This window comes from Puma concolor, chromosome B1, assembly GCF_028749965.1.
Source record: "Puma concolor isolate L17-30 chromosome B1, mPumCon1.1.hap2, whole genome shotgun sequence".
Taxonomy (NCBI): Eukaryota; Metazoa; Chordata; class Mammalia; order Carnivora; family Felidae; genus Puma; species Puma concolor.
The window spans coordinates 44,230,851-44,243,984 of NC_141670.1; the positions used below are offsets into that span (position 1 = coordinate 44,230,851).

Below are 13,134 nucleotides of genomic sequence, written 5' to 3' on the forward strand. Positions count from 1 at the left end.
TTAAAGAGCTTTCAATTTCAAACAGGTTAAATGACTTTAAAATGTCATACAGCTAGCTTCAGGCCAGGTCTGAAACTATGATCTTCTACCAAGACTGTTAGCAAAGAATAACAATCCAGTATAGGAAAGTAACATTCTTTCTGTCCTTTTCATTTTAAAATATAATTCTTGATAGGAAAAAAAACAAAAAAAACAGCACCACAATTATCCTTTATTTTTAATAAGACTTTCAAAATTTTAGCAACCAAAAAAAACTTCTGTATGCAGAGCCATTATTCCAATACTGACTTCTTGGTTTTAAAATCCAAGGATCTTTCTGAGTCCCATAAGGAGTTCCAGAACATCATAAGAAATTGCACATATTTTTTCCCAAATTCCTTTCTCTTTTTTTTTTTTAATTCCAAATAGAGGCAACCTTCTCATGGGAACCAAAACAATATGTTCCCCATGTTACTATAAAGTAAGTATATGCACATTATTTGTATAAAGCTTCAACCTCATCACTGCTGACATTTGGGACCAGAAAATTCACTGCTGTGGGGGGCTGCCTTGTGCAATGTAGGATGTTTAGTAGCATTCATGGCCTCTACCCACCAGATGCCAGAAGAACCAACAGTGTGACAGCTAAAAATATCCCCCACATGCTTTCTGTGGGCAAAACTGCCCCCAGTTGAATATCACTGGTATAAAGATATAGTTCACAATTAAAATACAAACCTATCAGCTAGATGGAGAATACAAATTTGTTATTTTAGAATTTGACAAATAAGCACACTGTCAAAAACCACATTACAGGGAAACATGGGCTAGAGACAAAAATAAGAGCTGAAACATGAAACTTAAAGAGTCTTAAACTTAGTGAAAGAAAAGAAAGGATGTTAGTTGCACTTTTCTTCTTCTAACTCCTTAGATCTTTCTATGAACTCTGTTTTGGAGAAAGTCTATGTTTCATAATAGTAACTGTAGTAGAGGGCAACAAGTTAAAAGAATTGTACTTAATTGCAAAGCAAACAAACATGGGCTTTTCTCCTTTCCTTCCTGCCTATTATATAAACAAACAGCCACCTTTAAGTATTTTCACTGTAGAAGATAAACCCAAGTGCCACATATAGTACAAACAAAATAATTCTGTTGCCCAAATTATTTCTTGAAGAGAAATTATTGTAATTAGATCCATAAAACGCTGTTATTTTGAGCCACATATTTCCATCTCATTCAAAAGGTCAATCCCAAGTGTCTGTGTGTGTATGTATATATATATATATGATATATATCATATATTAATAACTATATTTTAAAAATTATAATCGCCACTGCTATGTCCTACCTTTTTACATTTTTTGAGTGTTGTAATTTCTTTCCACATTTACTTGTCTTCACATTTAAAAATAAACAGGGGCACCTGGGTGGCTCAGTCGGTTAACTGTGCAACTCTTGGTTTTGGCTCAGGTCATGATCTCATGGTTTGTAAGTTCCAGCCCCGCAATGGGCTCTGTGCTGACTATGCAGAGCCTGCTTGGTATTCTCTCTCCCCTTCTCTTTCTGCCCCTCCTGCTCACTCACTCTCTCTCTCTCTCAAAATAAATAAAAAAAAATCTTAAAAAAAAAAAATGCCCCTTTGGGAAAACCACCAACCACTTATAAGATTTAATGCCCTCAAGAACTTAAGTTCCTCTAGCAAGGAATTTAAGTTTTTTGAGACAAAGGATGACATATCTAGTAAGGATGATAATCTTATTGATCATATGTTTCCTACCCTGATACAGGGTTGAGTAAACGACTTTTTACCTTTATATCTATACATACATAGATTTCCTAATTGTTAACTATCATCTACAACCTGAATTATGCTTTATTTTCAAGATTAACATCTTTTATATCAATTTTCTAGAAATCCACGGGGTCCACATATTTGTCATTTTAGGGGCAATGCTATATTTCTTTTTTTTTATATATATGAAATTTATTGTCAAATTGGTTTCCATACAACACCCAGTGCTCATCCCAAAAGGTGCCCTCCTCAATACCCATCACCCACCCTCCTCTCCCTCCCACCCCCATCAACCCTCAGATTGTTCTCAGTGTTTAAGAGTCTCTTATGGTTTGCCTCTCTCCCTAACTTTTTTTTTCCTTCCCCTCCCCCATGGTCTTCTGTTAAGTTTCTCAGGATCCACTTAAGAGGAAAAACATATGGTATCTGTCTTTCTCTGTATGGCTTATTTCACTTAGCATAACACTCTCCAGTTCCATCCATGTTGCTACAAAGGGCCATATTTCATTCTTTCTCATTGCCACGTAGTACTCCATTGTGTATATAAACCACAATTTCTTTATCCATTCATCAGTTGATGGACATCTAGGCTCTTTCCATAATTTGGCTATTGTTGAAAGTGCTGCTATAAACATTGGGGTATAAGCGCCCCTAGGCATCAGCACTCCTGTATCCCTTGGGTAAATTCCTAGCAGTGCTATTGCTGGGTCATAGGGTAGATCTATTTTTAATTTTTTGAGGAACCTCCACAGTTTTCCAGAGCGGCTGCACCAATTTGCATTCCCACCAACAGTGCAAGAGGGTTCCCGTTTCTCCACATCCTCTCCAGCATCTATAGTCTCCTGATTTGTTCATTTTAGCCACTCTACCGGTGTGGGGTGGTATCTCAGTGTGGTTTTGATTGGTATTTCCCTGATGAGGAGCGACGTTCAGCATCTTTTCATGTGGGCAATGCCTATATTTCATTGAATGGTTGTACTGTACACTGCTTAGCCACCCTCTCAGGTAGCTGGGATCAGAGCTTCTATTCACAACAGGATTCCAATGTGTCAATGAAGCCAATGGAACAGGCTCTCCAGGGGTCTACTTGCACGAGGGTTTTAAGGAGCTACAAAAAGGAAAGGGGGGAAACCTCCTAAAATGAGTAAAAACCTCATTAAAAGAGAAATGTGTCAATGGGAAAAAGGCATTTCCCTTATTTGGGAGTGGATTTTGTCCTACAGTATGACAAATGTCTGGCAGTGGCATCGCTTACTTATAAACTAAAATACTCTAATCCTTAAGATAAATATAAACAAATACAAAAACAACTGCAGATTTAAAAACTAACCAAATTGGGGCACCTGGGTGCCTCAGTTGGTTAAGCGTCTGACATCGGCTCAGGTCATGACCTCGAGGTTCGTGGGTTCAAGCCCCGCTCGGGCTCTGTGCTGACAGCTCAGAGCCTGGAACCTACTTCGGATTCTGTGTCTCCCCCTCTCTCTGCCACTCCCCAGCTCATGCTCTGTGTCTTTCTGTCTCTCAATAATAAATAAATGTTTAAAAAAATTTTTAAACCTGACCAAATTAAGTGAACTTCTCAGGTTTCCTAACTCTCTCTTAAAAGGTCGGAATCAAGCAGTATCTCATGCAGGATCACTTCAGAAAAATGACTAGACTAAAATAACAATGTCGCAAAATGTAAAAGAAACTAGAATAATCTCTCAATATACAAACAAGACCATACAATTAGATTTATTTATGAGGCAGTCCTATAGCACTGACTCTAAGGATGGCATAAGTCCAAAACTCTGAGATATACTACGTATCAAAGGGGGAGAAAAATACCATGAGGCTATAGTTATGTCATGTATCAGTGCTTGTGCATATTCCAAGAAAAAGCTTTCAATTACTTAGAGCTTGCATATTTGGGGAAATTTTCTAATAAACCAGGATTTTTAACAAAAAGCAGATATAAAGTCAACTTTGGTGAGATAAAATTCAAAATTCTTTTTGAAAACTATTTTGAACCCGGCAACTTGTTTTGTATATATTTTAATTATAAGAGTTTTATTTTTTACTTAAAGTTGGAAAATCAGACTATCTTTAAATTTAGAAGACTGCAGGGGCGCCTGGGTGGCGCAGTCGGTTAAGTGTCTGACTTCAGCCAGGTCACGATCTCGCGGTCCGTGGGTTCGAGCCCCGCGTCGGGCTCTGGGCTGATGGCTCAGAGCCTGGAGCCTGTTTCCCATTCTGTGTCTCCCTCTCTCTCTGCCCCTCCCCCGTTTATGCTCTGTCTCTCTCTGTCCCAAAAATAAATAAAAAACGTTGAAAAAAAATTAAAAAAAAAAAAAAGATAAAAAATAAATAAATAAATAAAAAATAAAAAAAATTTAGAAGACTGCATTCTCCGATACAGCAAAAACACAAAGATATCAAATTCAAATAATTTGCTGGCACCCAAAAACAAAATGAGTATGGACTTAAGCTCTTTCTACATAGTTCGTTTTATAGTGATTCACCATGAGTAAGCTTTAAAACTCAACGTCTTTAGAATGCTAGTCTTAAAAAAAAAAAAAAATTCTAGGGTCTGCATCATAACTACTACCTTAAAAGAGAAAATCAGAAAAGGTATCACACACCCAATTCCCTTTGTTATTTTTTCACAATGATACAAAGTTACCTTTGTCAGCCTCAGTTTTTTTTTTTTTAAGTTTACTGTAAGTGTCAGCCCTTTGGAATTTATACTGCATTTCCTCATTGACACATTACAAATGATCCTACCAAAGGCTGTTTAGCTTTTAGTGTTACTAATGTGTGGGTGGTACTTACTGAGTCCTCAAATTCTTCATTAGCAGAAAATGTTTCAGTGCATGTTTTAAACATCCTGTATTGCAAAAATTTAGTCAGCTGATTTTGGAAGAACATTCCCCTAGGGAAACATGAGTTGACTCACTGCACACTATTACAAAGGCCTCTCAAATGGTCTCTCACAGCCCCAGTCTCTCCCTCCTATATTCTGTCCTCTACTGCCTTTGCCAGTTATCTTAATCGCAAATCTAGTTATATCACACCCATATTTGAAACCCTTCTTGCCCAAAGAATTTCTTGGTAAAGTCCAAACCTCTTAGCATGAATAGAAGGTGCTCTCCAACTGGTACTAACTTATCTTAGTTTCTTCCTAGCCTCCCTTTCATGTAGACTGCCTGCAGACATTCTCATCATTCCCTAACAAGTCATGTTCTTTCATCCTTCCATATTCTTGTAAAAAGTTTTTTCCCCTTAGAATGAACTCATATCCTTTTCCTTGAACATTCCCTAATGTACATGAGTTCAAATACCACTTACACTATAAAACCTCCCCCGAGATTTTATATATCGCCCAGAAAGTCTTAGCACATTTACTCACCTTTGCCCCTCCATAAGCATTAAGCATGTTGTTCATAGGAGCTCGATAAATGTTGACTAAATTTTGAAAGTATACCCATGCTTAAATGAAGGGACTGGCCATAAATTGTTAAAGCCACAGTTAAAAGCCATAAGGTTTTCCATTCATCTATATGCAGGTATGCAATAATACCTACATTAATATTGGAGCATCTGGGTGGCTAAGTTTGTTAAGTATCCAACTCTTGATTTCGGTTCAGGTCATGATCTCACCGTTCATGGGATCAAGCACCACGCTGGGCTCCAGGCTGACAGCTGATAGAGCCTGCTTGGGATTCCCTCTCCCTCTCCCTCTGCCCCTCCTCTGCTCACATGGGTGCGCATGTGCTCACGCTCTCGCCCATGCTCTCTCTCTCAAAATAAATAAATAAACATATACTATATATAAATAAACATATACTATATATAGTCCTATTTATATTTGCAAATACTGAAAATCATGGATTACTAAAACTCCAAATGGGTAATATACTACACCTTACCTACTGATAAGTGTTAACCATCTAAGAAAAGCACAGCAGAAACAGTCTTAACCAAAAAAGATATGGTGTCTTCCCATTCAATAAAGTTTTAGTATTTAGAGCTTCAAAATTCCAACAATGGGGCAAATTTACTTAATTGGAAGAAAAAAAAAAGTAAGAAAAAAATTTAATTTCCTGAAGGTCAGCAGTCCTACATTGAAATCTTCTATCATCACCTTTGCACAACTCTCAAGGCAACGATTCAGTAAAAACCCTCATTCTCCATACTTTAGGGCTAATAAAGGAAATACAGCCGTGCAAACAATAATTTAACGCAAGAGCCAAAATAAACAAAGAAGTTGTTTCCAGAAACAAGCTAGAGTGTTAGCAATTTGTTTCCACTATGTCTGGGCATCTCCAGTATAAATACCTTACATATTCAAGGGAAGTTTCACAATTCAAAGCCGATCTCACATAAATGATTTAATTCTTACGGTAATCCCGTGAGTTAAGCAGAGCAGGGATTATTTTTACGGATTTAAGACATTATGAACCCAGTAAAACCACAGATAAAAGACTGTTTGGCTATACAAACACAGCACCTCGCTTCCAAAAAGAAGTACTCTTTGCTACAGCAACAAAATGGCCCAAGACAAATGGGCGACCCCCCTTTATTCCATCACTAAATTTAGCTCTGTGAACCTACAAGGGACTCCGCTATTAAAAAGAACGTCAAAATTTCAAATTATGATAACCTAGAGCAAAAGTTCCATCTCCCAGTCTATTTCCGAGTGACATTAACTCTACAAGCAAAACGAAGCTCCATTTCTCAAAGCAGTTCAAACAAGAACACACCCTCGGCGCGCACTCAGACTCCAAAGCTTTCATCCGACTCCCTGAGGTCAGAGTAGGTCCCAGAGAAGTCCCAAGAGAGTCTGGGGGACCCAGTTATGACGAGATGGGGGTGGGGCGCAATGCAAAAAGCTCCGCCGACCAGGAGACGGAGGAAGAGGAACCAGGCAGAATACTGACAAGAAGGGTCTGGGGCTCCAGACCCCGAGCTTCGGGTCTGAGCACTGTCCACACACAAGCTGGAGTGGCTCCGCCTCCCGACCCCAGGTCCAGTCCCCAGCCAGGCCCCTCTGCTCCCAGACACCACAGGGTAACTCCGAGCGTCCCAGCCCTAGAAACAGAAATCTCAGAGGTCCCTGGGGGGAGGCGGACACCCACCTGGCCGAGCCCCACCGAGGACTGGGCCCACCAAGCCAAACAACAGCAGCCACCGGAAGCGGAGGACCCCAAAGGGCGAGTCCGCGCCCGATCCCATCGCGGCAGATTCCGCAGGTTCCACTCAACACTCGGTCGCTTCTGCCTCAGCGTGCTCCATCATTTCCCAACCCAGACGGGGCCCCAGAGCTGGCCGAGATGCGCGCGCCTGGAACGAGCACGCGCTCGGCACTGACGCAACTTGGCTCCAGTCCGAGCTCGCTCCCGGCATCGCGCTCGCTACGCTGACGTAAAGAAAAATCCAGTCGCCGGCGGGAGAAGGGGATTTCTGTCCCAGCAGCTAAAACCCTCACTAGCCTACCCCGCCCATTCACACTAACTGCCCCGCCCACTACCATTTATGCCCCTCCCCCTCCGCTTCCAGGCCCGCCTACTTTGGGCGTAGAAGGACCTAATTGGAGGAAGTACCCGGAGGTGGAGCGCAAGACCCAGAAGCGGAATTGAGGAAAAGCGAAGGGCAGCCCCGCCCGCTGCGCAGACTTTTCTGATTGGTTTGCGGGCATTGGGCGGAGCACACCCATTGGCTGTTTGGTGGCGAGGAGTGGGGCTACGCGCGGAGAGGCCTGACCTGGCAGGACTACCTTGGGTCGGCTGTGCCGGCCGAGCTTTGCTTTTGAGGTCGGGTCTCTTCCACTGGGCCCGGGAAGATGGTGCTGGGTGGTTGCCCGGTGAGTTACTTACTTCTGTGCGGCCAGGCGGCTTTGCTGCTGGGGAATCTACTTCTGCTTCACTGTGTCTCTCGGAGCCACTCACACAACGCTACCGCCGAGCCCGAGCTCACATCCGCTGGCGCCGCCCACCCAGAGGGCTCCGCCGGCGCTCCGAGCTGGGAATATGGCGACCCCCAGTCTCCAGTCATCCTTTGCTCTTACCTGTAAGCTACCCAGTCGTCGAGGTGGAGATGGGGCCAGGAATATATGGGTGTTGGGGGGGAAGGGAGGCTGCTTTTTTTTTCAGACCCTCTTCACCTGAGGACCTGATAGTCAACACGCGGGAGGTAAATACCATGACAGGTTTCTCACTCCTCTCACCCGTGCAGGGGAAAACCTTGTGTGTCAGTGGCAGATCCTTTGGGATCCCAAAAAAGGAAAACTAGGAAGGAGTGACCTCATATAGCCTCCTGAAGAAGGGTACGAGGTTGTGCCTTCTCTATCCTGCTCCCTTTAACTGAAGGAGAATCCGTCGTATGTGCTGGTACTGAGGCACAAATGGAGTAAATTACTTATCCTTGCCTACAAGGCACTTTCTTTTTTTAAAAAGCAATATCCTGTTGCAGAACCAAGTTTTTAACATCTCTTTTTAGTCCATAAGAAAAGGCGTTTGGGAAATGCAAAAGAGAACTGGGAATCCTTTGGCTTCAATTTTGCTCCCATAGCCTTGTGGCTCTTTGCCTAGGGAAGAGGAAGCCTTGGCAGAAGTAGAATCCATGTAGAAATCAACCAGAAACACTCCCTTTCCCCCAATTAAAGGATGGCTGTTTGACCTGCTGTTCTTCAGTCTGATTGACAGCAACTCTCGGGTACAGTCAGAATGAAATTAAACCCTAGAAAACTTGAAGCAATGTCTCTTGCTTGTTTTGTTTATATATACATAAACAGCCATTTGCAAAAACCATATGAGATGGTGATTATGATCTTACTGGTGATTTACAGACCTGATGAATTTATAGAATGTGACGACCCAGTGGATCATGTTGGAAATGCAACTGCATCCCAGGAACTCGGTTATGGTTGTCTCAAGGTGGGTTTTTATTTTGTTTTATAAGCAAACTCTTCCATAGAAAAATAGTACTAGGTAAATGCTGTTATAATAAAAGTATAGGGGTATGAAGTTACCTTTTTGTAGACTCTATTAGAATGACTTACTGGAAATTTCCATCATGGCCAGGGTCATTAACTGAACAAGACATTTCACTTCCTCAGGAAGAAGCAGTGTCTGTGCCAAAACTACCCAGGTGCACAGACTAACCTGTCTTTGATTCTTTGGGCCATTGAGATTGACTGATAGAAAGCTATTAGGTAACCTCATTATCTTTCAAGTGTGCACTTGGCTGAAAGAGCAAAAGAAAGGTTTATGCACTTTCTAAAACCAATAATGGATTGAGCTGTATCTTCATTACACGTGCATTTGGGGCAGTGATCGTTCTTTTCACCAGGCAAGCAGTTGCCATCTACTTCCTGTTTTCTTAGGAAATAGATGGGGTCTATCAGTATATGCCTTTGTAGGAGGTTATAGTATTCAAAGAGAGGCCTTTGGTAACAGTGGCCTCTTGATGGAAAAAAGCCATTCATTTCCATTAATAACATCCTACTTAGTGTCCCCAAAACCAGTCAAGTTCATGTACCTTCCCCTCGTATTATGCAGCATAATGCAAGTCAAGATTCAATCAGGTATAAGAGAATTATGGGAAAACATTGTTTATACTAAATCAGAGACAAAGGAATAAACCTGAAAGTAGCAAGACCAAAAAAGCAACTCTTACTGCAATCATGTGTAAAGAAGTATTTTCAATACAATGAGATCTTGTTCTATTGATAATTATCAATGAAGGTTTGAGTTAGCATCATATAGAGATCACTTACTTTTGCCCATTTGAATTAAAAACTGAGTTGATCCCGTGAAGGCACTCAAACTGCTACTTTCCCCAGAAGTCCTAGAGAACCAGTACTCAGGCACCTGAATCCCAGGGAAGGTATGATTTCCAAGTCCCTTCCCTTTGAGGATGCTCCAATGAAAATACTAGTGAAGTACTTAATAAGGTGCCAGGGGAGAATGTACAGCTGTGCTTTCTCTACTAGAGTTCAGTTACATAAATGGTAACAGGTCCTGTTCTGAAATTTTTTTGCTGTAATTTAAACTAATAAAAAAATGTACTGTAGATATTTGATAATCACACATTCATGACCTAAATAGAATTCTGAGTCAGCTGATATTCTGAGTTTTTTCCTAATTATGTTCATTTATAATATATAAAGCAGACTTCTAATACACATTGACTTTTTAAATACCCATTTCCAAACGCTCCAGAATATGTTCTTTTTCCTGTAAATATAGGATAATTAAAGCATTGTGTCCATCTGTTCTAAATGGCATTTAATGAAACTGATTGTAACGGTTTTTACTATATTATTAAAGAAGCCAGTCACAAAGAAGAAAAAAAAAAGTTTACTTAAAACAATGCACAATTATGGTGGAATAGTTTAAAATCCCCTTGAATCACTAAATTCCTTGCTCTTGAACACAGCTTTACCCCAACTTTGTTAGTATAATTATTGTCCTGAGTCACCTTTTATTAATGAATATAAAGATATATTTTGTATTTACTTGCTTTGGTGAGTTTGGATTATTTGTTTTGGTTGTTATGGCACAGTTTGGTGGTCAGGCCTACAGTGACGTGGAACACACTTCAGTCCAGTGCCGGGCCCTAGATGGGATCGAATGTGCCAGTCCTAGGACTTTCCTACGAGAGAATAAACCTTGTATAAAGTAAGTGTTACTTTGAATGGTTTGGTTGGTACTTAGAGGTACAGCTGTTTTTCTTGTCATCTCTTGATGTGACTTTTTCTTTTAAGTGTTAAATGGGGCACCTGGGTGGCTCAGTCAGTTAAGCATCTGACATCCGACATCGGCTCAGGTCAGTGATCTCACAGTTTGTGAGTTCAAGCCCTGCATCAGACTCTGTGCTGACAGCTCAGAGCCTGGAGCCTGCTTTGGATTCTGTGTCTCCCTCTCTCTGCCCCTCCCCCACTCTCTCTGTCTCAAAAATAAAACATTTTTTAAAAAGTGTTAATTAGGGGCGCCTGGGTGGCTCAGTTGGTTGAGCGCCCGACTTCAGCTCGGGTCATGATCTCACAGCCCATGAGTTTGAGCCCCCACATCAGGCTCTGTGCTGACAGCTTGGAGCCTGCTTTGGATTCTGTGTATCCCTCTCTCTCTGCCCCTCCCCCACTCGCATTCTGTCTCTGTCTCTCTCAAAAATAAATAAATATTTAAAAAAAAATTTTTTTTTAAAAAGTGTTAAAGGGGCAACATGATTACTACTGTGCATAATCCATGGACAGGGGCAATGTGGTTATAAACAGAGAGGACCCTAGACCAGAGGCCAGAAGTTTTAAATGTCTCTTTCATCAACTAGCTAAGTGCCTTTGGATGCCCAGAGACTAAATCCCTCCCTAACCTACAGAATAAAGGAGTTGGACTAGATGATCTGGTGCCAAAATTCTTATGATAGGTATAAATCCTGTGAAAATAGCCTTAGTATTTCAGGAGTAAAGGTTTTATTATGAAAAGTGTGGGTTTCTCTCCTTGAAATAAGTTTATCTTAAAGAATTAGGGTCATTTCTGTAAATTTTGCTTGAAGGCACAGAATGTACATCATTTGCTAATGAAGAGTCTGTGATGTTTAGTGATATTAGGGCAACTGCAATTGAGTGTCATTGCAGTATGTAAGACCCAAGTCCTTATTGAAGAAACCTCACTTTTAGTTGCCACAAAACAGCAGAAGGGTATACGGAGATCAGTGTTCACCTGATGAAACACGACAGCACTTCTTTAGAGAACTGTATTCAGAAATAACAGCCTCAGGAGCCTGCCTGTGTCAGGGAAGGATGTGGGCCCAGACTCCCCTCTACCAGACTGTCTAACAGAGCAAATGTGCTTGACTGTTTCTTGTCTAATCCAAATCCGTATTTGTTCCTATAGGTCCTGGGTAGTGCTCTTTTACGACACTAGACCAACTAGAGATTTTCTTCAGGTGGGGGGGTATATCCGAGGTCACAGAGAAACTGCTACACTATCTCTTCACTTATGTTAAGTTCATTAATCATTAAATGTTTTAATTTTCATGTGGTAAACATCTTCCTTTTCATTCCTTCTGTCTAGATATACTGGACACTACTTCATAACCACTTTACTGTACTCTTTCTTCCTGGGATGTTTTGGAGTGGATCGTTTCTGTCTGGGACACACTGGCACAGCAGTAGGGAAGCTGTTGACACTTGGGGGACTTGGGATTTGGTGGTTTGTTGACCTTATTTTGCTTATTACTGGAGGGCTGATGCCAAGTGATGGCAGCAATTGGTGCACTGTTTACTAAAAAGAGCAACCGTCATGGCCCAGAGAGGCACGTCTTCTGAATTCATCTCTACAGGCTCAAAACTCTTCCTTGATGCCAGACCTGACCATTACTTTCCCTCTTTGGAGGGAATGGGTTTGGTTAGGAAGGTTTCTCTGGACTCCGGGTTTTCAACCCAAATTTTACCTTGCAGACTAGAAATGACAAACCAACAGTGTTTGGGAATCAAGTGTGTACCTTTCCTCATGTACAAAATATAAAGGATAGTGACTAACTTATAAGCTGCAGAGGGGTTTGCGTGCTCTTTATTTCTGTACATTGCTGTATCTTTAATACTTTGGAGCAAGTGGACCCAACAAGATGAGCAAGTGAACCTTGTGCCTTTTGTGACCCTAAATCTTCACGCAGAAGAGATCTGAAGCTGAACCAGTGAAAATCTTCAGCAGAAGTAAAATGGCCATGGATTTTAATACACACTGAAATTCTGACTTTCTGATTTTAAATTGCAGAATAAATTTTGCCAACCTGGAATGCTGTTTGGTACTTTCAGTAGGTAGAATGAGACTCAAAATTCTGTTTGTTTTGCCAAAAGCTAGGCATATAAAATGAACCACTCTGTTAATAATCCTACTGTTACATCACTATTTTGCCCCAGAGGCAGTATATACAGTACAATAATTTCTTCATTTCAATTATATTTTGAAAGCCCAACAATATCAGTCATGTCTGGGTTAAGCTATCCTCTTGGCTATCCTATCCAAAAATTAGTTATTCACTAGTTTAGAGAGCCTACGTTTTAGGCTGGTAAAAAACATATCATACACCTAACTGTAAAACTATTCTTCACAATTATGTAAGATAAGGTGAAAGAAAAACAGATGCTTAAAGGACAGAATTACTGAGTACTGGGTAGAGTTAGGATGTGATTTATGGGGACAAAGAGAAACTGAACACATTCTGTCAAAATAAGTGTGGTTCCAGAAGCTCTCACTGTGGGCTATAGTAGTCAGTAGGGAAAGAGACAACCAGGCTTTTGCATTCCCAAATCACGGGGAATAAAAGGAAATGTTCTGAATTATAAGTGGTTTTAAAAGCTTAGCTCCCATCCTTTGCAA

General features: G+C 41.0%; 2 protein-coding genes across 3 annotated transcripts in view; one reads left to right on the forward strand and one right to left on the reverse strand.

Annotated features, from left to right (window-relative positions):
* The window catches only part of ADAM9 (ADAM metallopeptidase domain 9), a 152,047-nt gene extending 144,802 nt beyond the window's left edge, over window positions 1–7,245 (reverse strand). Inside the window, exon 1 of one of the 2 annotated variants that reach the window (XM_025921371.2) lies at window positions 6,889–7,240. In XM_025921371.2, coding sequence (XP_025777156.1) covers window positions 6,889–6,985 — 97 coding nt within the window. In that variant the 5' untranslated portion in view covers window positions 6,986–7,240. Of the gene's footprint in view, window positions 1–6,888 lie in introns of both variants that reach the window. The other variant, XM_086703654.1, reaches the window with a different exon arrangement.
* A 230-nt stretch (window positions 7,246–7,475) lies between these two features.
* Window positions 7,476–12,550, forward strand: TM2D2 (TM2 domain containing 2). The gene is made up of 4 exons (XM_025921428.2): window positions 7,476–7,819; window positions 8,598–8,685; window positions 10,316–10,431; window positions 11,827–12,550. Exons 1-4 carry the CDS (start codon window positions 7,593–7,595, stop codon window positions 12,038–12,040), a joined length of 645 nt encoding a protein of 214 aa, XP_025777213.1. The 5' UTR covers window positions 7,476–7,592; the 3' UTR covers window positions 12,041–12,550.
* The last annotated feature ends 584 nt before the right edge of the window (window positions 12,551–13,134 follow it).